This window comes from Drosophila hydei, unplaced genomic scaffold, assembly GCF_003285905.1.
Source record: "Drosophila hydei strain 15085-1641.00,03,60 unplaced genomic scaffold, DhydRS2 tig00000330-arrow-arrow-pilon, whole genome shotgun sequence".
NCBI classification, from domain to species: Eukaryota; Metazoa; Arthropoda; class Insecta; order Diptera; family Drosophilidae; genus Drosophila; species Drosophila hydei.
In genome coordinates, this window is record NW_022045710.1 from 412,427 (window position 1) to 440,000 (window position 27,574).

At 37.4% G+C, this 27,574-nt stretch overlaps 1 protein-coding gene across 1 annotated transcript; it reads right to left on the reverse strand.

Annotated features, from left to right (window-relative positions):
* Window positions 1-1,247: 1,247 nt before the first annotated feature.
* LOC111594134 (paired box protein Pax-6) lies at window positions 1,248-18,603 on the reverse strand. The gene is made up of 9 exons (XM_023307297.2): window positions 17,800-18,603; window positions 15,937-16,125; window positions 12,385-12,550; window positions 10,842-11,022; window positions 7,675-8,434; window positions 3,249-3,422; window positions 2,866-3,129; window positions 2,155-2,491; window positions 1,248-2,085 (listed from the first exon to the last, which is right to left on the reverse strand). The coding sequence occupies exons 1-9, from the start codon at window positions 17,900-17,902 to the stop codon at window positions 1,512-1,514; spliced, it is 2,748 nt and encodes a 915-aa protein (XP_023163065.2). The 5' UTR covers window positions 17,903-18,603; the 3' UTR covers window positions 1,248-1,511.
* Between the last annotated feature and the right edge of the window lie 8,971 nt (window positions 18,604-27,574).

Sequence of the window (27,574 nt, forward strand, 5' to 3'; positions counted from 1 at the left end):
ATGTTTCATACATAAAAATATCTACCACAAATATAAATATGTATATGTACATAGCCGGCATTATTTTGTATTTATATACATGTGGTTCTGTTTATCTATAAATATTATAACGATGCTTGTCCCAAATAAATATCTGCGACGTGATTAACGCACTGTGTTACAAACTTATGGATTAATTAATTAATATTCAATTGAAAAACAACTAAGTTTGTTTTAAAATCGATATTTTTGGATTTGCCACTCGTCTCTGTTGCTCGTATTATTTATAGCTCTATTTATCGAGGTGATCTGGCGCTGTATTGTTCCGTATTTGACAATTATTGGGATTATAGCTTAATAATTTTGGTTTTGTTCAATGCCCATAGATTTGCTATCCGCTCGTTTTTATTTTGTTGTTAGCGACGTCTAAAGGAGGCGTGGGAAATAGTGGTTAGGAACTAAAAATTCGATAACTCAATTACTACTGACCTCTATTGGTGTTCCAAAATTAGTCTTCTAAACTCTAACTTTATTATTAGAACAGACGGACGGTCGGATTAATATATTGTTGTTCGTGTATTGTTCGTGGGGTGTACACATAATAATAATTCTGTTATGTGAGAATAATACTGATACGTTCAAAAACGAAATTATGCTTACAAACAAAACAAGGGTTATAATCCGTGTATGAATAAACGACTACGAATACGGATACAGGCGAAAAGTTTGCGCGAACGGTTTAACCCTGTGGTCTTGGAGGACCGCTCTCTTAGCAACCACTTTGTAATATTGTTTGCGTTTCAATGATCCTTCGAGTTGTGTCCCAAATTACAAATGTCTTGATAGCCCTTTCCAAACATAGTCAAGTTCATTAAAATATTTACTGAACTTAACTTTAACAAGGACCCTTGTGCATGCGACCAAATTTAAAATTGAAAGTTGAATTAAATGTTTTGCTTAAGCTAATCAAATGAAGATATAATACTCGTTAAACATGGCTATATGGCATATATATACATATATATATATATATATATATATATATATATATATATATATATATATATATACATATATATTATATACAATAATATAATTTTTAATGGCGCGATATATAAAGCTTTTACTACCTATTTATTTCATCTTTTTAGCTTCTAGATTACAAATTTCGATTTTGGGTGAAAAAATATACTTTAAATTTGGAAAACTGCAACCGAGATTTATAATTTGGGACCGTAAGTAAAACAGTTTGTTAGTTTTTTCTCAAAATTATATTTTCTAATCACACCAATTATCGTAATGATTGGTGGCATCCTTGGGCGGAAATACATACATGCATTTTTACAACCTTCATGCTTAAATCATATATAAAGTGTCCATTGAAAGATATGTTAATTCAATTTTGTGGGTGTCCGGATTGATACCTTGATATGAAAGATATGGCATAAACAATAGTTTGTTTGGTGGCATGAAAGCTGTTTTAGATAGGGATTTTTATTTTATTAATAATATGCACTGGAAGCCTAAGGCACCTAAGCCCAAGGCGAGTAAAAGCAGGACGCGAAAAACTGTTGTTTTCCCGATCCATGTGAGTTGAGTGAGTTGAGAGCGCCCGCCGGATTCGCGCCACCTGAGGACGCCACACTGTTGGCATAGTTGTAGCTCATGTGTGCATATGAAGGCATAGCCGGTGAAAGACTCTCGCTCCCAAATGCCGAGCCATGGCCCATTTGACTTGGACTACACGTTGATGGACGAGCTTCCATGTTTTGATGATGGGCAGCGGCAATAGCAGCATTGGCAACGGTCGGGGTTCCTAATCCCGAAGTAGGAGCTGGTGGCGGGGGCGGCAAACCATAGGCAGGTATAGACTCGTATCCAGTCGAATTGTTACTAGCTGCATTGGTCATGTTCACTGTGGGACTGCTGCTGACACTGGTGCTCTCATTTGTGGCGCCTCCAACACAGACCAGCTGATGCGGACCCAGGTGCGGCGGCCGTAGTGGCATGTGGCACGAGTACATTGAGGGCGGGGTTAGATCTCTTTGTTGTGCGATTGGCGAGCCAACTGTTGGGTGACTAAAGCTTGGCATCGACGAAACCGCACTAAACAGATTCAAATTTTAAAACTATATATAATTGTCCCAAGGTAAATAGAATACAAGAGTGGCTTACCCATAACCCTCACTCATAGATAACGCATTGTGATGCATATTCGAGTACATGGCGCTCATTGAGCTACTAAAGCCACTGTTAAAGTTTAACCGCGGAGAAATCGAGGGGACGAGAGTGTGAGGAACGTGATGATGATGTTGATGATGCTGATGCCGATGGTCCGTAATCCCAAGACCCGGCGTACATTCATTGCTAACGTCATGCGCTCCACTTCGAATCTGTGCGTTTCCTACTCCTCCCCCTCCTCCGCTACCAACTGGGTGGTGTGCCTCGGATGTCTCAAGACCACCAGTGGGCGTGGATATTGGATTGGGCGAGGACAAGCTGTTCAGCCCACCTACAAAAATTATAATAAGATCTTAATATAAATATTCAAATACATTACAAATTAATTACAAACCGTGATGAAGTACGAGATGCGGCAAGTAACCCTATTATTAATCTGAAATTTAACTTGACTTCACTTCCAATTAAAACCTAAAGTTAATCCATAATTGCGCTATTGAAATCTATTCAACGGACAGGTGAGGCTTACGTGCAAATTTGTAGACTCAGGCTCTAATAGCGGTGAATACTTGGCGTTCTTACAACCAAACGGACAGACAGACCAACAAATTTTCTTAAACAGGCCTACAGAGGTCTAACATGAAGTTATTGTGTTGACTGAAAATTTAACCTATTGGAAAAATTGCGAATATTAGGAAAACTTACTGCCCGCCGATCCGACCAATAGGGATGAGCAGCCACCCAAGCTATTGGGACTGTCAGTCAACGAGGTGGTAGCCGAAGTCGAGGATGAAGTTCCATTTGTGCCGGTTGAGTTTGGCGTTCGCCTCTGACTCCGCAGCTTTTCCTCACGACGCCATTTAGCACGTCGATTCGAAAACCATACTTGAATCCTTGCTTCAGGCAGTCCTATTTTGCCAGCCAACCGTTCCCGTGCAAATACGTCAGGATAATGTGTTCTTTCGAATTCTGAAATAAATTGCAAATCAATAAATAAGCTTTATCTAAAATATTTATCTCTCAAGAAGCCATTTGGCAGATATTGTAACACAATTACATTTAGTGATAGACTAGGTCTCAGTGTATACCTTTTTCAAGACTATCAATCTGATCATTTGTAAACGATGTTCGGTTTCTCTGCAGTTTTCTTTTCAAAATTAATCTGGCCTGGTCATCTTCGCTCGCACCTATATTGGAGGCGCCTCCATTCGAGTTGTCTCCCTCTCCGGAGCCTGTTTCGTCTGATTGGTGCCCATCGAGTTCTGAAAAACAATCGAAGCATTGGGCTTTTAATATTGTATAATCTATATGGAAATGGATGTGTTTAATATTGGCTTTTTAATGTAACAACTGTGGTTAACGCAGAATGCGATGCTCCTAAACTGCACAACTTGAAAAACTTGCATATAAGATACTTACACCTGTTTTTCAAATATTTAAGTCACATGGTTTGAACCAGTATTGGAATTAAGCAAATCAAAAAATCAGAGCATTGTTACTGCCACATCCAATTATACTTCAAACCACATCAATTCCCACATCTAAAACACCGCAGGCCGCATCATTTGGATCTCGGCTTGTCACTTTTGATATACCAAAGGCAACAGTCTGTGTCTGTGTATGTGTGTGTGTAACTGGCATTAAATGCGAGTGAATGTGACAGAGCAAATAGATGCTGATAGCTCTGAAACATGCCGCAGGTCTGGACTTAGGTCCAGTCCACAGCACACGTCACTTGCCTAGCAAACTGCAATGTGCTGACAGGCAACAACAACAAAAACAACAACAACAACAGCAACGAAAACATAAACAACGGCATAGCCAAGGGGTAGGGCTTGGGTAGGAGTATACGGTACACGATAAAGATAGCCGAACAAATACTACAACAACAACTACAGCACTCTGCCACGATGAGATGTCAGGCATAGGGTAGACGAACAGGGCGACAGAGTGACAGAGCGACACTCTTCCACAGTTAAATATGTTAGAGACAAACCAGATAAGGCTCAAATGGAGTAGAGCATGAGGTTTGCCAGATACGATTTTATAAATATGTATTTTTCGCTTTCTATATTTATGCACCCCATCAACACTCTCGGAACCGTATCGCCCCATCCCCAACCGCTGTCACCGCTGCCACCCCCACGAGTTTGGCGTTTAATGAAGTGTCATCGCCTGTAAAATGAGTCTGCAAATCGCATTAAAGTAACTACTCCCGGTTAGGGGTAAGCCTGCCTGCCTGTCTGTCTGTCGTCCGCCTGCTTGTCAGCCACGACAACAGTTCCCGGTGCCAGAGGCTGCAGATTAAACGGGCTACTGTTACAGTTACTTCTCGTGGCACACCCAAACAGTTAAGGCAAACATGCGGACGGGCTTCACGCACAGATTTTTCAAAAACTTTGGGGCGTATGTGGTTAAACTAATTAGATCTTTGTTAAATGTCGGCAAATTACATTTTGTTTGCCATGCCGTCGGCTGTATCCACTGCCAAAATATCCGTGTTTCAAAATACATATTTTTTCTTTGATTAATATATCTAAAAGATACATTGTTAGCAAACCGATATAGGTAACCAAAGCAGACGTTGCACTCCCCATGAATTTAGCAAAGACTCTGAGTTTAATACTAATATTTTCACGTCTAAGAAAATACAACATGCAAATCGATGCTTAATGCCTCGCACGCTAAGCCCCATAAAGTATATCGATTCAAGAGCACATACAACACGATGCCGGTTTAAAAAATCTATATTATTCGGTCAAGAGATAGAGTCTAAATATAAGTTGGCTACTAGTTCTTCATTTGGGGTGCACAAATTGTATTGTTTTCATATTTCTGATTACGGCTCTTGTTCCATAAAAAAGCATTGAACTCGATTTGCTATCAAACACTTTTGTTCACATAGATATTTATATATTTTGAGAATAATAGATTCCAGTCTGAGGACAGAAACGTGCACGGGGTCAGTATACCTTAGTATATACCAGTATATACCTTTTCAGAAGCAAGCAGATATTGTGAGACGCAAAATGCAGACTTGTCATGAATCAATTTAGCCACAAATACGCACGATTGACTTGGAATACTTCATGAATGCTCTCTAGTAGTGCCATGCCTGCATACCTCTCACCGATATGGGTGATTGTATTTTGCATATCTCAGTCTGTATCCGTGCCTATTCGATAAGGACGTCAAACCTGCCGTGCGTGCGTAAATAGTCACGGCACGTGACCCAGCGTCCAATACTTGATTGTCCTTTCCAAACTTTCTGTTTTACAGGATTCATGGTAGTTTCCCCTAGAGCTACAAATATTGTGTAATTCATGCGTTTATGACCAGGTGAGTTAAAGTTATTTGAACATTGCAAAAAATATAAATAAATATAGGGCAAAAAAGAAATTAAATAATCTATGTGCTTTTAGACTGGTCAAAAAATAATTTTATAGCAAATTGAAAATCTGTATCGTCTGCAGATTGAAAGCCAGAGTCAAAAGCTATAACAAATTAATTACAGTTGACTTAAAGTATACATCCCACGCCCGGGAGACGTGTCAAATCAAAAGAACCTAGATCTCATTGATTCTACAAAAATATAGTTACAAAATATTTGTAATTAAGGCTAGAATATTAAAATATTGAGCAACATCTTATTGAGCTGTGAGAACAAGTACAGTCGCTTCGTTATTTTTATTTTTAAGTTCTTAAGCTATTTTAGATAGAATTTGGCGACTAAACTCAGCTCAAGGATTTCCATAGTTCAGTTCTTAAAGAAATAATTAATTACTAATAGGGGCGACAAATAAAAATGGCATTAGGACCAAGACTCGAAACTCGACCCACGCATCAACTGTATTACACCCCACTTTATATTTAAATAAGTATGAAAACTCTAGTCGGGGTGCCCGACTAGAAGATACACCCTGATCCCACAGTCCTATCTGCCGTTTTTTAATACTTCCAATACTTTGTATCGATCATTAAAAAAGAACAAATAATAACCGACAATACGACACTAAGATTCGAACCAGGATTGCCAACTCAACGCGCATCAACTCTACCAACACTTCCACTGCACTGATCCAGCAGGAAGTTAAAATCTCAACTGAAGTATCAGCTGACAATTTAAGAATAATTCAATCACAATTTTGATTTTCGGATAGAAAAGAATAAACGCGAAACGGTTTGTTTTACCTAATGGATTTGAATGAAATTTTCAGCATATGATCTACATATTTTTTTGGAGTTTAGTAAAAATGCGTTATTTGTCCCTCTTTGTAACTGAACTTAAATTTAAACAATTTGGGGAAATTCGGGGCCGGTATTCAAATGAAAATATCCATAGAACTAAATACAAAATTGTAAGGCTCTAGGCTCTTAAGCAATGCGAGATATAATTTAATAACTACATTTTTATAATGTTTTTAATCGATGGCAAAACTTGAGAGGCGCTTGCTATACACGAACCAAAGATTTCAATTATCTATCTTTTATAGATGCTCAGATCGACACGTTCAGAAAGAAAGAAAGTACTCGAACGAAAAGGTCAAGTTATTATAGGGATTATTGGAGTGTAAAAGGAATTTTATCATTTATATATATTATTATAAAATAGAACCCGCTTGTGTCAAAAGCAACTGTTTACTTTTATACATAAACTGACAATAAGAATTCCGTTATTCAGACTGTATTATTCTGAAAATACGAGATGAGTTCTCTTCGATGCTTGCTCACAGATGCACTAATACAATTTTTTTTGTTTCTCGTTTGAATTTGGATCTCTTTATTTTGAAATCATGATATGCTTTACTAAAGATTCTTTATGAATTATACTTGATGTTTCCATCAACACATTATAATTGTACCACGGTTCAATAATATCGCTGGCCAAAAACAAGAAATCGCGCCTCAAACCTCAAATTGTAAGCGAAATTTAACCTTAGCAAATATTTGGGCTGCTTCGATTATAACGCATATATAGGGTTTTTCAGGAACGAAGTAAGAGCCAAACTTGATGGTTGTATGACGCAAGTCATCTAAGTCCGTCAAGTATATTGGGTCAATCTACAACTCTGTGTCATCGGATTCTATTTCAGACGTATTCTAAGTAGACGTTGAGAGTTTCGATATAGGGGCCTTCTCCTTAGAGATAATGGCATTGATATCAAAGACCTTTGTGTGCCGATATGAGTGAGAAATACAGTCTACTCGAATTTGGGGACACACATTCAAATGGCGACATCTGAAGCAGTGGAAATATTTCCTTAGGTTGCACACATGAAGGGCCGTATTCCTGAAAAATTTGGTTTTATTTGCAATAATTTAAAGGTAATAGCCTCAGCTTCTATGTATGTATGTAAAGATAGATCTATATATATATATATATATATATATATATATATATATAGGTAAGGCGACTCAATACCTTCTGTGGTCGCTTGTTTCAGCAAATGTCTCGTAAGATAAGATGTGGTATTCTACGTATAAATATATGAAATATGCAGATTAATGACTTACCCTTTTTTAGCATTACTTCGTCGACTGATGCAATGGAACAATTGTCCAGACGAACGGTGGGGCCACCAATGTTGATGAGATCATTTGGCGGGGTCAAAGGATGTCCCGGAAGCAGACTTGGAGCAGCTGACGCGCCTCCTTGGCCATATCCCGTTACCGATATCACTCCTGCAGATGAAGCCATTTCGCTGCCATTCAAGGGAGCCGCATACCAGGACCCAGTTGGGTAATGTCGCGAGGACCAACTCTGCTGCTGGTGCTGGGGCTGGTTATGTTGCGGCTGGTGCTGGCCATGGACATGGATCGGTATCGAGTGGCTTGCGTGGGGGTGCGGACTAAAATGACTGGGCACACTCGTCATCAGCTGTTCGTGACTAACCGGAGGCGCAGCTGGTGTCGATAAGGCCGGATCGAGCGCTGGGACATGTTGAGTGTTCAACAAGCGTATCTTCTCATAAATGGACTCCTGCTCACTGCCCTCTCCCGAGTTGCTAGCACCTCCACTTTCTGAAGAGTTCAACGGTGTTGCTGTCTGTATCAAATCATTTGTGCTAGTGTTTGTACCAACGCCAACACCACTTGCCCCACTCATGCTAGTGCCATTACTGCTGGCATTCTTATTCCCATTCCCAGTGCTGCTTCCTTGACTTGTGCTTGGATTAGGATTTAGATTTGTGCTAGTGTTGGAGCTACTTTGTCCACCACTTTGCTGTTCTTTTTGTGCTGCTAAGTTCCTCAAAACTCTGTTTATCGACGACACCTGGAAGATGTAAAAAACATCCACAAATGGACATAAGCATGAGTGAATGGGGCATCGCAAATATCATTCTCTATGATTTGCTGTTCAAATGGTAGAATCGGTGAATAATAATTAATTATCAAAAATTATTGCTGGGGACTATATAAATATTTTATAAAATGTCATTTAAGCCTATATATAATTTTATGATGCTCTTTTCCAATTTGTAATGGGAGCATTATTATATATGTTCACACACATATATATATATATATATATATATATATATAAATTTCCATATATATATATATATATATATATATATATATATATGTATGGAAATTTCTATTTTATTGAACTTAATTTTTCTATAATAAATGCATTATATTTAGTTGGCCATGGACTATTGGAATACTTCAATCGTTCTCAGCAGCTCGCGAAATATCGGTTCAACTCTGTGATGAGCGGTATTGTGATGTCGGAAATACGTTTCAGTGAGCCAGCGAGTCCTTTATATGTAGGGAATCAACTAGTCGTACACTACGGCTGTATTTTTCTATTGTTATTTTAGGGCAGTGCCTGCGCATGACAGCGCTTTTGAAATGAATTCAAAAGGCAACAGCAAAAGCGAACCAAACGAACGAAAGAAAGAACAAACGCGCAAAACATATAAATGAGCGAGTGAGAACAACAGGGAAAAGTGCAGTTGAGTGGAAAAATTAGGCAGACATGTCCTTTCGAGGGAACGAAAGCGAACGCTTGTATAAAAACTTATTTTAAAAATAAAATGAACGCCATCCCCGAAAGCGTCGTACTCACATAGGCACATGGGCTTGAATCCATATATGCATGCATATACATATACATATATATACACATATACATACCTTTAATATGCACTCGGATACCCCAACCCCAGTCCACGTACGTCACACAATGTTACAAACACCAATAGCTAGGTACATAACAGAGATTGCACACAAGCTTCCGATAAGAGACGGTCAACATACAGGCATAGCTTATCATCATGATAACTTACATATTTTATATTATTATATTCTCAATGTATATAAACTAAAATAAATATTATTGTTATTTAAAAGTTCAGACTTTGTTGTTTTTTGGTCTTTTTAAATATGTTTGGGTAGATAAAAAAGTAGTTCTTACTAAATTCACCTTCCTCATTTATGAATAATACAAGAAACTTTTAATTCAAGCTAAATATTGAGTTAGCTAAAGCATAAGGTCCTGGCTCGAAGGCTCGATTCCGCAGACAAAGTAGATGAAGTGACGTTATGTGTTATCTAGATCGAAAGGCCTTTGTTTAAAGCCTAAAATAGTGAATATTCTTTAACATCAAGAGATATCCTAGTACAGATATTAAAATAATATTAAAACGAAATCGGCGTTATTGAAACAAGTAAGCTAAGAAACATCAATAAATGTTTTTACTTACTTTCAGACGCCTGCCATTGACTGCCGGCTGCCCAAGTGCTTGGCTACGTCAAGTCCCTTGGACCATCGGAACAAATTAGAGCATGCGGCCAACATCCAACAATTTAATTTCTAACTGCCAAACACTAACGCTTTCACCCCTCAATGATTTTTTACGGCCTGGGGTCTCAATCCGAATCCCGTCCAATGGGTCGATTCTGTTTCTGTTGCTGTTTCCAGCATAAAAGGAAGCATCGGATTTTCCCTCGCGCGTGAATTTCAACGCCTAACGCTTTGTGGTGACGGGCTGGGCCGTATTTATTTAATATTGTACGTTTTTCATACTTTTTCTAGCACTGATTTCCCTTTTTGTCGTAATGTGCATAAAAGATTTTCCCTTCCATTCGAATGAGCACATTTTCCACACAACTGTCAATGAGGCAAAGCCCAACGCAGGCCATCGGCATCGTTGTCACAATTCATTCTCCTTCTCTGGTGCTTTCCTTTTTGGCATACTTAATAAACAATAAAAAATGGTATTGCTAACTAGATATAAGAATAGCAGAAAGAAAAAAAATGGCGCAAAGCTCACAAAAGACACTTAAACAGCGAAAAATTGCAAACAATAATGTGTTTCTTAAATCGTAAGAAACACTTGAAAGCTTGGAATATCTAACAATTCCTGTAGTACTGAGCAAATATTAAAAATATAGCCTGGTCTGGGCTGATAAAGTGACAAATATTTCTGCGTCTCATATATACGCAATCTTCGGAGCGTTAGAACGACATCCGAATGTATAACAAATCCATGACAAAAGAGGGATATTTCAAATTCACATTAGTGAATGCTCCTGAATTGAATGTATCGGATATGGCTTAGGTAAATATACAACATATGTATATATGTATGTATTATTATGTATTATATATGTGTGTATTATATATGTATGTATTATATATGTGTGCGTCATTAAGTGTAGAAAAGTATACTTACACTGGGAATATTATCATTTGTGCATACATTTTCCTGTAATAATCTATCTCGGATTTCCCATGCAAATATGCTGGGACATTCCCGTTTGTATTGTGAAATTTTGCTAACGACCTCTGCGGTGGCTACTCGTGGCTTGGAGCCTCCGATCGCACGTGGTCGAATACTTCCTGTTTCGTAATATCTAAAATAAAAATATTAATGAATGTAGTGTAACAGACCACCAGGGAGACATTCTAAAACAGATTCTTTGACTAACTGCATATATTCATCTCTTAAACTTAAAGAAAATTTATATAAAGTATAAATGAATCAAAATTCTAAATTGGTTTTCGAGATCGTCGCGATCATACTGACAGACGGACAGACGTATAATTCCTGATCAAGAAAATTTTTGAAAGTTGTGCTTATGTATGTAACATTTTAAAAATTAACCTGCATGCTTTGAATTCCTAATATCAGTGAGTACAAGGCCCAGCTAAATTGAAAACACTCGTAAAAGAATTGGTAAAACAGGATAAATTTATTTGTATGTAACAGGTAGAAGGAGGCGTGGTAGACCCTATAAAGTATATATATTCTTGATCAGGACAAGCCGAGTCGATTAAGCCCTGTCCGTCCGTCTGTCTGTATGTGTGAACGCGTTCATCTCAGCTTCTATAAAAGCTAGAGACTTGAAATTTGTTTGGTAGGTCCGTGTATAGTACGCGCATATCAAGTTTGCTTCAAATATTCGATAACTATTCACATTTAATTGTTATCGAATAAAAACATGATTGAAATGCAGTTAATAAATTACATCTCGGACGTCTTAAAAGCTGGAGCCTCCAAATTTTGTATTTGGTTTTATGTATATTTTATGCAATTTTGATTTTTATTGGATTTTGGATACTGGCTTAAAATTTCTCCATTATCTGAAAACTTTTGCATCTAAACCAAGCCAATTGAATATGTAGATCATATGCTGATAATATCATTAAATAAAAATTAAAATCCATTAAGTAAAACAGAAGCTATTAAACAAAACGTTTTGTGCAAAAGCACACATTTTGCCTATCGATTATTGCGATTAAATACTGCTTGCATTATCAGCTTCAATATTAGCGTACAATCTCAATTGATAATTCCTATCTGACTCTTTGAAAAGTAAAATGACTGGCACAGATAAATAATTACTTTAAATATAAGTATAGTATCTAATACAATAATAAATTAATGACATTGACATTGGGAATTTAAAAATATGCTTCAAATATAAATTTAGTATCTAATATAATAATAAATGAACTTAAATGTGGAAAATTGAATAGTTGGCCATTTCTAATTGCTTATTGTGTTCACTCTTCTAATTTGAATTGTAAACATGTCTCGAAGGTGATAGGAGGAAAGCCATGCCGATTTCTTATACATATCGACATGTAAAATAAGTTTTGAATTTATACTTTCAAGCATTAAAGCAAATTGATATTTGAAATGTGAATTTAAAATGATAAGGCCTCATATAAGTATTTGATATAATATATAAATAAGAGTATTTAGTACTTACCTGCCTAAAATTTTGCTAACACATCCGTTGGAAACTTGCAGGATTCGAGAAATATCACATGGGCGAGCTCCGGAGTGGGCGAGCTCCACGATTTTCTGGCGAGTCGAGTCGGGTAATGGCCTTCCTCCAACAAAGACCCCACCCAATTGATTTACTCCACTGTGACCTGAAATATACAATGTTTTTAGCCAATATTTGTTATTAATTAACTTGTTAAGTTAATGGCAACTAAAACTTCAAACAAATTTGATTCGTAGCGTTTTGACCAAATTTGATAAAAATGCTAATTCGTCTTCGAGTATCAAATGTCAACAAAAAAGAAAATATTAACATTTATTTATTTTGATTGAAGTACCAATATTACCGGATTTGAGAAGACTTAAAGAGGTGAAGATCGTGTATTTTTGCTATTTGTCACGTCAGGTGCTCTGCCTCCACCCACTTCTACCTCTCTCTCCAACCTCTCTGTCTCTTTTTCGCTATGTTGCTACTTTACTTAAACGGGATTCACCGTCAATCGTATCAGAAAAAAAGTTTTGGTATGCTCTTACCTGTCAAGATGTATGGGAAAAAAATTCTTGTTTGGTAACAATTCAATTTGGCTGTGATTAAGGGGCTCTCTTTCTTTGACAAAAAGAAGGAAAAGTAAAAAATAAAAATCTCAAACGAAAACACGATAAAAAATAGATAATCAAATCAGCTGGTCAACCAAATGAGAAAAAAGCACTCGTCAAGTCGAGCATGGATTTCAAATATTTTTCCTAGTATTGCTTGGCAGATAATCCCAAATCTGCGTATCAATTTGATGCTTTATTGAGCTCAGCGATGCGGCAACTTGCCTGCTAGCCCTGCCCCATTACCGAATGCCTCGAGACGAGGGTCAAAGCACTATGAAAGACTAACCCGACTCTATCATTTGACGACCCTTTGCGCCAGTTGAGCAGCTAAGCGTTAAAGTGCCATCGTCAGTAAATTGAATAGATAACAGATTGCAGTGATAACAGTGCTCGCTGTTAAATTATCTTCCTGCTTTTCGCCATCTTATCAAGACCCAACTCAACAGTAATCCATCGGAACCGACTGCAGTGCACTTTCTCATCGGGCTTTGCCCACGCGTACAAAAATCATTCGATTTCCAAAATGTCCATGTTAAGACAAACAGTGTAATTATTTCGTAGGTCAAACTACATAGAGATTAAAGAATATATAGAGATTAAAGAAATTATATTTAAGAAATTGCATTATTTAGTAAGCAAATCTCCTTGCAGGTGTTATTTATGGAGATGCTGTCAGCTGTTTGGCTGGGATGCTGATAGGAAAATGTAACGTAATCACATCTGTATACGAGGGCAAAGAAGGTTGTCTTCAGTATCTACAAATTTATATATGCAGTTTTCAAAAACATGTTAGCCATAAATAGGATTAACAATGTAATTGCAACACAAATCAGTTGGGATACAGTTCGGACCTCAATACTAAACGCAGTACACGGGTATCCAGACCTAGGCCATATCATGGCGATAACAAGGGCAAAAAATTACCACTTGGAACCCCTCGGACACATCGTACAATGAGCGAGCCGCTAAAGAGGCTCATTTGTGTAATGTGAATGTGGAAATGTGTGTAGTTATGTGTGCGAAAACGAGATAGCCTCAGTATTGAGAGGGAAGAGCGTGCTGTAGTCCGGTCGAGGTTCGACACGAGCAGCCCAAGCACGAGCACAATGAACAGACAGCAGAAAATGCTGATGCCTTTGTTTGTTTTCCATTCGACTTCGGATTTCAGCGTCACGATAATTGTTTTCATTTGTAACGACATGACACGAAACGGTCTTCGAACACAGAGCGCTCTTCAGTTTTATTATATAGGTGGAAAATGATTGTATTGATTCATAAAACAAACAATGCCACGGACATAACGAAAAGTACTTATCGGCATAGCGGGGCGGCGATTGTCAGGTAGGGAGGTGACAAGGGGACAAGGGGATGAGGATCGCAAAAAGCAAAACGGGGAGGGAACCATGTCAAACGAGCACAGTAGCTTCCATCAGTTATATGTTCTTTGCCGCTAGCTATTCCCCTCATGAGCTCAATAAACGTCTTTACTTGGACTAAAAGAAACCAACAACTCGGGGTCTCTCTCTCTCTCTCTCTGTCACTCTCTCTTTCTCTCTATCTCTCTTTCTCTCTCTCTCTCTCTTTCTCTCTCTATTCTCATATCCCTTATCCATTATCCACACTGATCAGCTTGGCTCTGGTTTTTTGTTCTCGGTCCATTGTGTGACTATAATTGCCAGCTTATGCTGCTTCAAAATCTATTGAACAAGTCATTCACAGCACAATGCCAACAAACAATTAGTGCAAAAATCAATGAAGACCAATGTCTCGCAATTTTCACACCGAATCGCAAACATTCCACATAATTTTCACAAATCGGTTCAGCAAGCGATCCGCGCGCTCTTTCCACTCTGGGTAGTACTAATACCAAAATAACTCAATTAGGTACGTGGCTGTGTATGTACTAGGTAATACTTTTTACTTTGTCACTTTATTTGTGTGATTCAAATAAGTTGCTGACATTGATTTGTTGACATACTGACTAACTTTTAATTTCTGACTGCAATTCAAGATTGAACTTTTTTACACCATTCAAAAAACGAAGAAGCCATGATCAGATAATAACTTCAAAATAATCGTTTCAAAAATAGTTTCTCCTTTCGATTCTTTACTCCAAATTAGATTATTACTATAACAAAATTTTGAGAACATCGTTAAACAGAGATAAGATTTTTGGTCCGTTTCAAATAATCTTCTTGTAATACATAAATGATATATTATTATAAATAATATTTAAAAGATAATGGATAGAATTTGGAGTTCCTTAGGTCGTGTGGAGCTCACAATCGCGTGGAGAAAACAATCAACTGACATTCCCAATAATCGATATAAAAATCAAGTAAGTCATGCACCACCGATTGCATAATACCCGTTCACGATCCTTGGGGACGTATCTTAAGATCCTTAAAAGGGTAGCAACACCGTCAAAACACTTTGCGTTCACTCAGACCAACGGACATTGTGCAACAACTGCTCGCAACGACTAACTAATTTAAAATATTAAAATTTTTATGAAAAACTTAATATCGAAAGATTGACTACCTAGAAAATAATTTACTTAATAGTACAAGAGAGCTGGGCTGACTGCAAAGCTCTCCCAGTCGTGTTCGCCCGACCAGATCAACCACACTAATAATTATTCGGCAAACTTTGCTATGATCAATTTGGCGATATACATTTTTCGAAATGTTTCTGATACTACTTAATTTATATCTATTCCAGTATGAATCGATAGACTATTTCACAATACTATGGCGATGTGATATACATCAATGATATGGATTTGTAAAGTTCTTGAGGTATCAAAGTTAGAAATTTATGATGAATTTATTTCTAAGACTTGGATCTTTCGTATCGAGTTTGCTTGTGCTATAAACAAACATGGGCTTAGTTCTGAAAGGTGATTGAAAAAGTTGAGATGATACTAAAAACATACATTCATCATCTGTTAAGTGGTAGTACGTGGTGGTAAAGTACGAGGATGTTGAGTGTGGGGGCTGTGATGCTGTAGTTGCATCCGCAGCTTCCATCGCAGCTGTTGCAGCAGCCTTTCCGCCAATACCGCCCAGTCCGTTGCCACTAGCCACGCCCAAACAGGGCAGATTTCTCATAGCAAGAACATTGTCTATAAGAAAAAAGAGCAAAGCAAACGAAAAATAATCACAGCAGCTCTCATGCATACACAAAATACAATGCTTAAATGGACATCAATATAACAATTAAATACATATGCGAACTTATCGAGGCACCTTAAAGCTGAGTTGTATCCTGATATGTTGACAATCGCGTATATATATCTACTTGAGATATTTCATCACTATTTTAACTTCTAGAATATTCTCTATCGAACGTAACTAACTCATGAAAACTTGTTCCGACCGCTTGAACGTAAACCATTTCTCGCCGTTGGCGAGTTGAAGTTGGATACGGATTGATTAGATATACTTGAGGCTTACCACTCCATGTAAAAATCTAAGATGTATTTATATAAATAAGTAAGTTAAACATTGAAAAAATCCCCGCAGCTTAACAGCTCTACCACCTCTACCCCTCTTCCACTACATTTAAGTAAAAACTAATTAAGTTGCATTGGATGCATTCTTATGTGGGCCATGGATAAGGCAAATATGCCTTAATTGACACCTGTGCTACTCAACGGACGTCAACTAAACAGCAAGTGATGCGCCAAGCTGTGATGCTGACAAACTGCACAGTTTCAACATTTAAGTTGAGTTCCCAGCAAAATTTTCATTGTGTGATTGTATTGAACACAAAATGAACCACAATTAGTAGCAGTAGATCAAACTAGATACAGAATTTAATTTCAAAACTAAAGTTAATCGATTTTTGCAATCGAGAAAATATGTCGATTATTTAAAACAAAGGTGAGAAGATCAATGCAATGTATACGGTCAGGCGGATGGCCGGAAGGACGGGGCTACATTTTAGCTTTTTTGCTTTTTGTTTTGTTACGTCCTTTGGCAACATCAATAGAGAAATCTAATAATTTAATGAATAATAGAATATAATGTTAATCAAACGCTCCAGGATAGACTCACTCAAATTTCGAAAATCTTGTCAGTTAATATATATAATTGTTGCAGTTGAGACTCTCCCAAATAATCGTTAGATTATAACATATATTTCTGTTTTTTTGGATATGGAAAAAGTCAAAGTTATTTAGGCTACAGATTCATATTAATATAGTCCCTGGACCGTAAGGAACACCTAAAAACATATGGAAGACAATAAATCTACCATTGAAAAGAAACTGAAACTCATTTTATATGATTAGGCGATCAATCCTGATGAAAGTTGGGAGCACACATTGAAGTCTTGGAAATAATACCCCAATAATACCCAGGTACCTAAATATACAGCTCTGCAAGAATTCGTCAAGTAGAGCAATACGAAATTTACTTAGCTGTAAACCTGTTAGACTACAGTATGGACGTGCCTACACCCTTCAGTCCTTCCGTTCAGGGCGATCCAGTATTGGGTTTAATATGTGTATAGACTATCCTTGGAATATATTTAAGACTAGTTTGAACCTTTACTTCATATATGTATTATTATATATTTTTTTCTATGATTTTCAATTGAATTTCTATATTCTAAAAGCTTTCAATTAAAATAGCGATTTATAATTTTGCTTTGATGCTTCAACTCAGTTTATGCACTTTAAGTTGATTCCTATTTAATAACAGGACATTATAATTTTTTGATAATGCAACTCATATAATAATTTGGGATATTTTATATTATTTGTAGATTCAGATAAGGATTATAGCCAGCATACCCTTATGGTTCATGTCTTCCAAGGTTGGGAGTCGTTCGATCAGTGCTCCTGTGGACCAAGGCACTGATCCAATGGCTGCAGGCGTTGGTTGAAGCGTGAACATTTTTTTGCGAGACGCGTAGCTATTCCTAGGGTTAAATTAGAACTCTTGTTCTTGTTGCTGCTGTTGGTGCTAATGTTAATTTCGACTTTTAAGCTTTAAATGCAAATTGGTCGTATTTATTTAGGAAATCTTAGCTGATGCAGACGGACTACTCGTCATTTGAGTGTCAACAATGAACATTAAAAGTAAATGCCAGCGCTCACTGCAGGCGGCAATGTTTCACACAGCGCTACCACCACAGGACTTTGTCGGTCTCAATGGAATTTATACAGATGGTAATAATTTTTGTGTATTAAAGGGCTCTATGTTTGTTAGATGCACGGATGCATATATATGTTTGTATTATAATGCGCGAAGACTGCATTACTTTTTGCAAATCCTTTGTTTTTATTTGTAATATGAACATTCGCCTTTGTTTTAGTTCACTTGCTCATTTTCGTGCACTCTAGATTTGTTTTAAATTTGAGGGAAATATCACGTAGTCGGGTTGCCACTGTTTAATGCCATCTCGGACAGCCGTATATGCGCACACACATTATTCGCAAATATTCCACGTCATCCATTCGAAAGGATTATTTGAATAAGTTTAACGGCACACACAGATTTATATTACAATATGCTTGTTTGTAGAAGCACTCTCTGCCAAGCTTCAGCTAGTAGTAGATACACCGAGTTGAGAAACCGTTACCGATGCACATATATTAAGTTCATGATCGAGGGCCGCCGGCACACGTAGTTACAGTAAATGCGCGAGCAACTGTGCCAATGCAAATGCCAATATGACTATCGCATGCTGCACAATTTGTTTGTGTAGCTCAAGCATCTGAGCTAATTTAAAGCGTGGTGAATAGGCGGCTCTCTGATTGGCTGACGGGGCTCATCCACTTACTATCCATTTCCACTATTGTCGTACGCTGCTCAATGATTGGTCGACAGCCAGTTTACAAGCTGTCCTTCTCTAGCACGCATCGAAAACGCTAGCTGTATGCACAGTACAGCAACACTTGCTGAGCCTTAATACGGGCCTTCCTGGGAAACAGTTGCAATGCTTGTTGCGCCAAAAATTTAAAAGGGTAATCAAATGCTTGTTATATGAGGCAAAAATATTTTTGTTTATTGAATATTTGTTTCTGTAAGTTTTAGTTTTAAATTTAAAATTAAATTGATTTGACCATGCCACAAATAATAAGCAATTTTCAATGTACAAACTTACAAGTATTAACAGTTAAAGAATTTTGCATTTATTGACTTACTTTGTCATTGAAATAGTCTTTTACATAATATGTTGTGTATGAGGTCCATATATATATATAAATACTTAGGTATGTATGTGCAGATACGAACAGTTGAAGGCTCGCTGAATCATATGCATAAATACATAAATTTCGTACTATATACATATATATATTATATATATATATATATATATATATATATATATATATATATATTATATATATTATATATATATATATATATATATATATATATATATATATATATATATGTATATTAATATATATATTTATATATAGTATGTATACGTATATATATAAGAATGTACATGAGTATACATGTCTGCTTGTTGGATTGGGAAACTGGAATTCTATTTGAATTACCCGAATGAACGGGCGAGTAAGTTGCAGCCGCCCAATTGAATTGTTTCATTCCGATACAATAACCGCTAGACTGTTCCGTTAACTACCCACATGGCTTCCGTTTCGACAAACACAAAAACAGAAACACAGGATGAACGTGAATACGAACGAATGGGCGGCATGGAGCGCTAGGAGACTGTTCCTGTTCCTGATTTTGATTATGTTCCTGTTTCTGGGCGTGGGCGCGTGGTTGTTTTCAAAATGACGACAAGGACGGACGCGGACGAGGACACACCCACATACATGCACGTTTGTCCTGCTTTTACTGACGTACGCATCGCTTGCCCGAGTGTCGGCGTTAGAGCGAGATAGCTATACATGTCTGTATATACCTTGAACAGCAAACGATGCACATTTACATGTTTGTATAAAATGTTTACAAAATGCTTAAGAAAATTGTTACTAACGACGAGTTTGTTTAATCCCATAGTATTGACACTTTCTTGTGGACAAAAACTGATTTCTTTTCTGATTTAGGCTTTCTCATTTATTCCATGACACCAAAATAGGTAACTCAAAGTTCAATACAACCGCTGCAACTTATAGTGAAAAAAAGATTACTAAGGAAGAGTGTTTAAAGATACTCATTTGACAAACTTTCACTAATTTTCTTTTCAGAATCTAAAAATCTATCATGCTGAATCAATCTGGAATACTCCACTTTTAAAAGCCGTCGGAGCGTGACATTGCAAAATATTTCTTTGCATATTAAGGTACACAATAAAGGAATTGAACTAACAAGCATCAACATATATCAAATAAACCCATTGAAGACCCATTGAAGAAGTTAAATATTCTGAATATACTTGTACTCTCATTGTAAATTTTCCTATTAGTTGTAATTAAAGATACATTACAAAACTTATTTATTATTATATATTTATTTAAAGCAAAACTATCGATCGTGCGGCTAAATCAAAAATACGCAGACTATAAATGATCAAATGCTAAAGTATAATAAAATAAGTAGTCGTAGACCAAAAAGTGGTTCAACTATATATATAAAGTATATATAACGCTGAATATGAATGTTGTAGTAAAATGAATAAAATAAAAGTTTATTCAGAAAATATAAAGAATATATTAAACGTTATTTATACATATATAATTTATTATATATATATATATATATATATATATATATATATATATATATATATATATGTTTATATATATATATATATATATATATATATATATATATATATATATGTTTATATATATATATATATATATATATATAACATTAGATTAGTCCTGCCAGTATAACTATTACTATATACAATATTATATTTATACATTTATATATTCCAAAATAGTACAAGCAGTGATCTGTTAGCCCAAGGGCTTCTAGAAATCGCAGAGGACAACAGGAGTGAGCACCTAAGAAGAGGATTGCCTGATTCTTGGTTACTAAATCATCATCAAATTGAATAAGAACAAACAATCAGGAGTGCAGGAAAGCGCCCAGTCAACCCCTTGTCTTTAGCATCGTTTGGGAAGCACCCTTTGTAATGAAACTAAGAATTTTAATTTGTTGCGATTAGATCTGAAATATGCGCATGCTTTTATCATTCGGCGTTCATTCGCATATTAACGGAGATAACAAGAAAACGAAGCTCGCACGCAACGGAGCAATATAAGTATAATTCCAATTCATATAAAGGACACATGAAAGTAAGGCTCTCAGCAGGAAATTGTGCCCGTCCTGCGGATCATCAAGACTCGGTTGTGCCACGTGCCATGTGGAACAGCGTTGATGCGAAAGTTTTCTACTAAGGGAGGATGAGCACTGAGTCTGCGTCTGAGTCTGCGTCTGAGTCTGAGTCTGAGTCTGAGCCGGATCCGCCGCCTGTTATGTTGACTGTTTGGTACGCACCAATAAGTTTTAATAAGCGCACTTTGCATCTAGATACGCAATCTATCTGGACTATTGACATGCATAAACCAATAAACTCTAGTCTCTCCAGTCACACGAATTGAATGTTATCATAAAAGGGCAAGAGCTGGACCTCTTTCAATTTCCATTTCATATGATGTAGATGTGTCTCTTTCGACTTCGGATGCCCTTTTGATATCAAATACAACTTTAATAGTGTCGACTACGAAGGATAGCCGACTGCGCAATACTCTTTTTTGCTGTTCATTTCCACTTTGGGCTCATTCAGCGGATCAATCCGTGTCACTTGTAACTATTAACGGCATAACCATATATATAAAATATATATAATATATATTTAAATATATATATATATATATATATATATATATGATACAATATTTAAACTTCAGCGAGCACATGGAAGGATGGGCGGATGGACGGATGTACGGACGTTCAGTGAGGGAGCATTAAGATATGAGATTTGAGATTTGTTTGTGTCGATTTTTTATTACTTCGAAGTTGGGACATTTGCTAGTGCTGGCGCAGCAGCGTGGTTATGGGCGTGGCAAAGGGAACGTCGTGCGAGCATACGATTACGACTAAGATTACAAATCGATTACCGTAAATTGTTACGTCATTTTGCATCGCTCCTTTACCAGTTCTTAACTTCCACTTGTTGTTGTATTTATTGTTTGTTGTTGATGTCGGCTGAGCAGCATGCGACCCCCTGATATGGCCGGTGCGTCCAGAGTGTAGTCTTGCGAGTAAGCGATAAGAACGTACTGCCTTACTACTTACTACATTACTTCAGAGCAAGCGTAGCCAGCCCAGGGCCAAACAAACAACCAAAGCCTAAGGTCGAAGGCAACGAAGGGATACGCCTGCCACGAGACACTCAATTCATATGTATGTTTCCACATAGGCTGCGGAAGGAGCACTCCCAAAGAGAAAAACAAAAAAATATTTCAATTTCGACCGGTACAAAAAATAGTTCAGCTTAGAGAGTTACACTCGTGGTCGCCAGACTGCATTATTTTCGCCCAGCGCCACACCCCAATGGGCGGGCCATTGAGCTATAATCTCTGATTCTAGCTCAAAAGTTGAAGAAAAAACTTCTTCCAGTTTTAATTGCAATTACTAACTCAAGTTTCCGGACCTGACGACTATTTTTATACCCTGAACCCATTGAAATGGTTTTGTGAAAATATATATAACAGGCAGAGAGGGCGTGGCAGACCCCATAAAGTACACATATTCTTGATCAGGACGACAAGCTGAGTCGCTTAAGCTCTGTCCGTCTGTCTGTCGGTCTGTGTGAACACTTCAATCTCAGCAGTTATCAGGCTTAGAGACTTGTAGGTCCCTGTATAGCACGAGCATATCAAGTTTCCTTTAAATAGTCGATAACTTTTCCTGTTTTATTTTTATATGATCATGATCAAAACATGATCAAAATGCAGTTATTAAATTATATCTCGTACATCTTAAAAGCTAGAGCCTCCAAATGTTGTATTTATTCTTAGGTATATTCGTCTAAATAACGGTGATTTATGCAAGTCTCTTTATGCAAGTTTATTCGTATTTCATATAAAACTGAATTACTATCAAAAGGCTGGCAAAAGGCTGGCTGAGCTTTAATGTGGTCCAATTGATTTATTATAATCACAAATTACGCAAATCTGTTTCAAAATACTATAAAAATGCGTTTCTATTCAAAGAACCCAAATGGCGATCGAAATGTGTGTCCAACTTCAGCAGTGTAGTATCTTGGGTCCTTGGGCTTGGTCCTAGGCTTTTCATTTTAGACCTTCTTTTACTTTTTATGCTCGATACAAGCTGTGGAAAACATGTAAAAACGTAGATCCGACGGTTCTTAAATCAAATATATTTAACAGCAGCAAAACTACTATTTGATTGTGGAGATTCAAGCTCGCAAATTATTTTCAGCTGACTACAAACGCGTGGTGTGTGCGTGCTCATGTGCAAAGTGTATACATATATAGGTGAAAGTTTGTGTGCTCAAAAGCAAAGATCGCAGCGCAGTCGAACTTTGAGCATTCTTTCTTTTTATACTCGTTCGCGCAGAAAGAAAAACGCATTGATTTTGTGCTTGCCCACTAGCTGTCCTTCCATCTATGTGTCCTATGAACTCAAAGAGGTCAAAATGTGTGTTCTAATTTTGATAAGCATATTATGTTATTTTTGCTTGAAAGATATTTTTTTAGTGCAACCTTTAGAACGATGAACTAATTTATGCATAGACTCTTTCACCTGTGCTACGGCTGCTTGAGAGGCGCGAATCTCATCGTAAAACGCTACTTTCATGGTCAGGAACGATTCTTGACCATAAACGATGACCTTCTGGTACAAATTCCTTTTGTACAATACCCTTGGAATCGTAGAACGTGATCAACATTGTCTTCATTCTGGAATTCTGAAAACGCAATTTTTTTGGTTTCGTCACGACCATTTTTAAATCGTTTAGGCCACTTTTGAACTTTTGAACAGCCATCACCCACTTTTTGCTTCAATTCGTACGTCTCCCTAAATGTTTTTCAAGTTTAAAACAAATTTTAATATTTTTACTTTGCTGCATTATACTTCTACGACAGAAGCACAAAACATACTGTCATTAAAAAGCCCGTAACTTTTTAACCTGTAAAACTCCAACCTGAAAGGTTCATAGATGGTTCATATTTATTGAACATAACTCTAAGCAGCATATGCATATGCATGTCTGGTTGGTTATATGTAAATAGAAGTTGCACAGCACCTCAGCGCAGGGTTAGGGTATCTACTAGTCGGTCACTAGCGACGATAGCACTATTACTGGGTTTCTTTAGTTTCGTTAGCAGTTTTCACTTTTACTTTCGACTAGTGTTTTTAGAGTTCGCAAAGCACATGCACTCAAGCACTCCTAGAGAGCACGGTAACACCCCTTTAGCCTTAGCATCGTATGATATAGGTATAATTTACACCAAATTTGCTTAATCCATAATAAAACGCTGCAATTATCACATTTGAAAATATCAGGCAGGCAGCCCCTCTATCTGGTTTGTCCTTGTTACTCCCCACTGGGAATTTAACTAACGAGCCATTAAACAATTAAAGACTCGAGTACTAGCAACAACGCAGCCAGGCAGACAGCCCGGTTGATGGCCAGCCAAGCATTTGACCAGCCAACCAAATACAAACAACCAAAAACACATATCAAAGACATGGTGTGCAATCGCTGTGGGAAACTGTTGAGCGGAGAGGAAGCAGCGGTGAGGCTGGAAGCTAGGAAGTGGAACAAGGGGGAATCAATCATCGACAACAGCCAAGTTTCACGCACGCCCATCGCTCCCGAGCGCCAGCCACTGTGAATATGCTTCAATTATTATGAGCATTCCGGGCCGTACCTCCCACACCTACCACTCATATGGCATAAGGATTATCACTTAACAAAAGTCCAGTCCCAACCCCCATTCGTGAATGGCTGCTGTCTAGAACAGGGGGGGGGGGGGATTTTGGAGGGAGAGGCCGTTGAGTGCCAGTAAAGGATGCATACGTAATTAAAATAATCCATGCTGAGTCGGCCTTCCATTCAGAACCGTTTGAAAAAATATGTTTTAAAATAGATAGAAATTGTAAACGTTTATTAAATATATATTGCTATATATATATGATCGTGTTGATGATACCAACTACATGCTAATCCTTATCGACATCGACCCATGGCATCTCAGCGCATATAGCTGCGTCGGTTTTGTCAAAGGTTATTTTATTGTAGGGTCAGGTTGGTATATGCGAAGGTGACCTTCCTTTTGCCATGTACGACTAAAGTCTGTAAGTCGTTGTTTTGCATGAATCCATTGGATATGACTGCACATGTACCAAGATGGCTATTTAGCCATTTAGCCATTTAGCCATTTAAGCCTAGTGGCTTACGCACTTACCAAAGCACCATCTATCCACTGGAACTATTGTCTGCACATTGAAATTGTATCTCGGGAGAACAAGGGTAATTTTTCAATTGATTCTTGACTGTTGACTGTTCCTTCGAAGAGAATAAAATATCGAGATTGATTAGGTTGTCTACAGTTGGAGAATTACATCATCGGGCACAGTCTTTATAGCTCTATTGATTTTGGATTCTTTTGGGAAGATATATCATCCTGTCTTCAGCAATGAAGGCCAGCTTCGTGATTCAGCTGTAGATCTGTAGATTTATTAATTTGTGTTAATCAATGTTTTAAATTTAAACCGTTATAAACTTTGCCAGCTTTTGTGTATACTATATTACTATCCAAATACAATATACTATATTGTCGAATCAATTATAATGATTCATCAACCGAAATGAGTATTTGCAATAGACACTCTTGTTTGAAAATACAAACAATGTGTGGATCATTAATAAACAAAAGCTATTCATGGAATATTTAAATTATTGGAATCGAAGTTGCAATTTAATTATGGAATTGTGTTGGAGTTGGCGCTGCTATTGGTGCCTATTGGAGCAGATCCTTCCCTGGTTGTTGCGTCGCCCTTTAAGCTGCTGATTTTAATGAACCGAACTGCTTAAAAAGGAATATATAATTAAGAATTTCATTAGTTCTAATCATCATAATAATCCTTTTTGGCAGATAAAAATGGTTTATGCAGCGTCGGTCTGGCCGGTGTATCAGACTCTCATCTGGGAACCATTATACATTAGGGTAGAGCCACTCTATGTGCTCTAGCTGGCATACGGACAAGTCCAATCATCTTTGCCGTTGCACATTACACATAACTTTAAGTCGTACTTTGACATGGGGTTATTGATTCTTCTATTGTGGGGCTTTCACGTTATTGGCGCTGCTCTTTGGTTGGGGAACCCACGTTCAGAGGCAGGATCTCGCACAGATTAAGGATGAATCTCAACTGAGACGGACCAGTGGCAACGAGCTTCGAACGTGCTTGGAGGCCTGACATTCCTTTAACAGACGGGGCAGTTCCTAATGACGTCCGTCTTTTAGCATAGGTGCAATCAATACCGAATCATGTGTGGTCAATCTTACAATCCTTCTGAGTATCACTGTACACATCAATTCGCAATTTTGCACATCTCCACTTGGCTGTGTCAACTTGCCACCGATACCAGGGACAAGACAAGTAAGGTCAAGTAGCGTTGCCCTGCATTTGCAATAATAACTTTAACGATAATGACGACAGTAACTATAAGATGACAACAATAGTTTTATAGTCTAGGCCCGTGGCGAGAACGAACTCGGTTTTTAATATTATTATATTATACTATGTATGATAATGTTAATGATATGTACATGTTTCACATTTAATTGTGCAACTCTCAGAAAGGACCTTTTGAGCAGAATATGGAAAAGTTCTTTATAAGAGGTACGCACATAAATGCTAAAATACCTCCAACACATATTCGAATGAGTATTGTAAATGCGCAACGAACTGTTCATGGATACAAGGACATAAGGACTATTGCCACCCTCCCATCAAAGAGGCATTTAACATATCTAAACATTTTGTTATTACATACTACTTACTTCCTCTCTCTCTCGCTCTCACTCGCTCTCTCTTTCTCCCCCTCTCTATCTCTCCCCGCTCTCTATCTGCTTAGTACTTATCTGTGACACGCACCACGATGGCATCGCATTAAACCCAACCGAGCGAAATATCAAAATTCGTCAGTCTCCAAATATTATCAGCGGAATAGAATCGTATTTTAAATATCGCCCAAGAGTAACCGACGCGCAGACACCCATTCTTTGAAAATATACACCTGTTTTTAAAACTATTTGTTTATTATCTATTATTTATCAAATAAAATACCCAATCTGAAAATAATATCGCAAGATTTGAAGAATATATCGGAAATAATAATAGTATTATGTATATATATGGGAAATTTTCATCGTCGCTATTGAAGCTTCTAATAATTTGACAGGCATTAGATAAAGTTCCGGCGGTAGATATAGCACAAGCAAATTAAAGACTAGATTAAATTGGGACATTCCCCACCCCCCGTTGGCCTTTTGCAGCACAGCTCTCAGGTGCAGCCGGATTCCATTGTGGAAATGGAAATAGAAATAGAAATGGTATACGGTGGATGGTAAATGGTGAATGGTGGATGGAGAT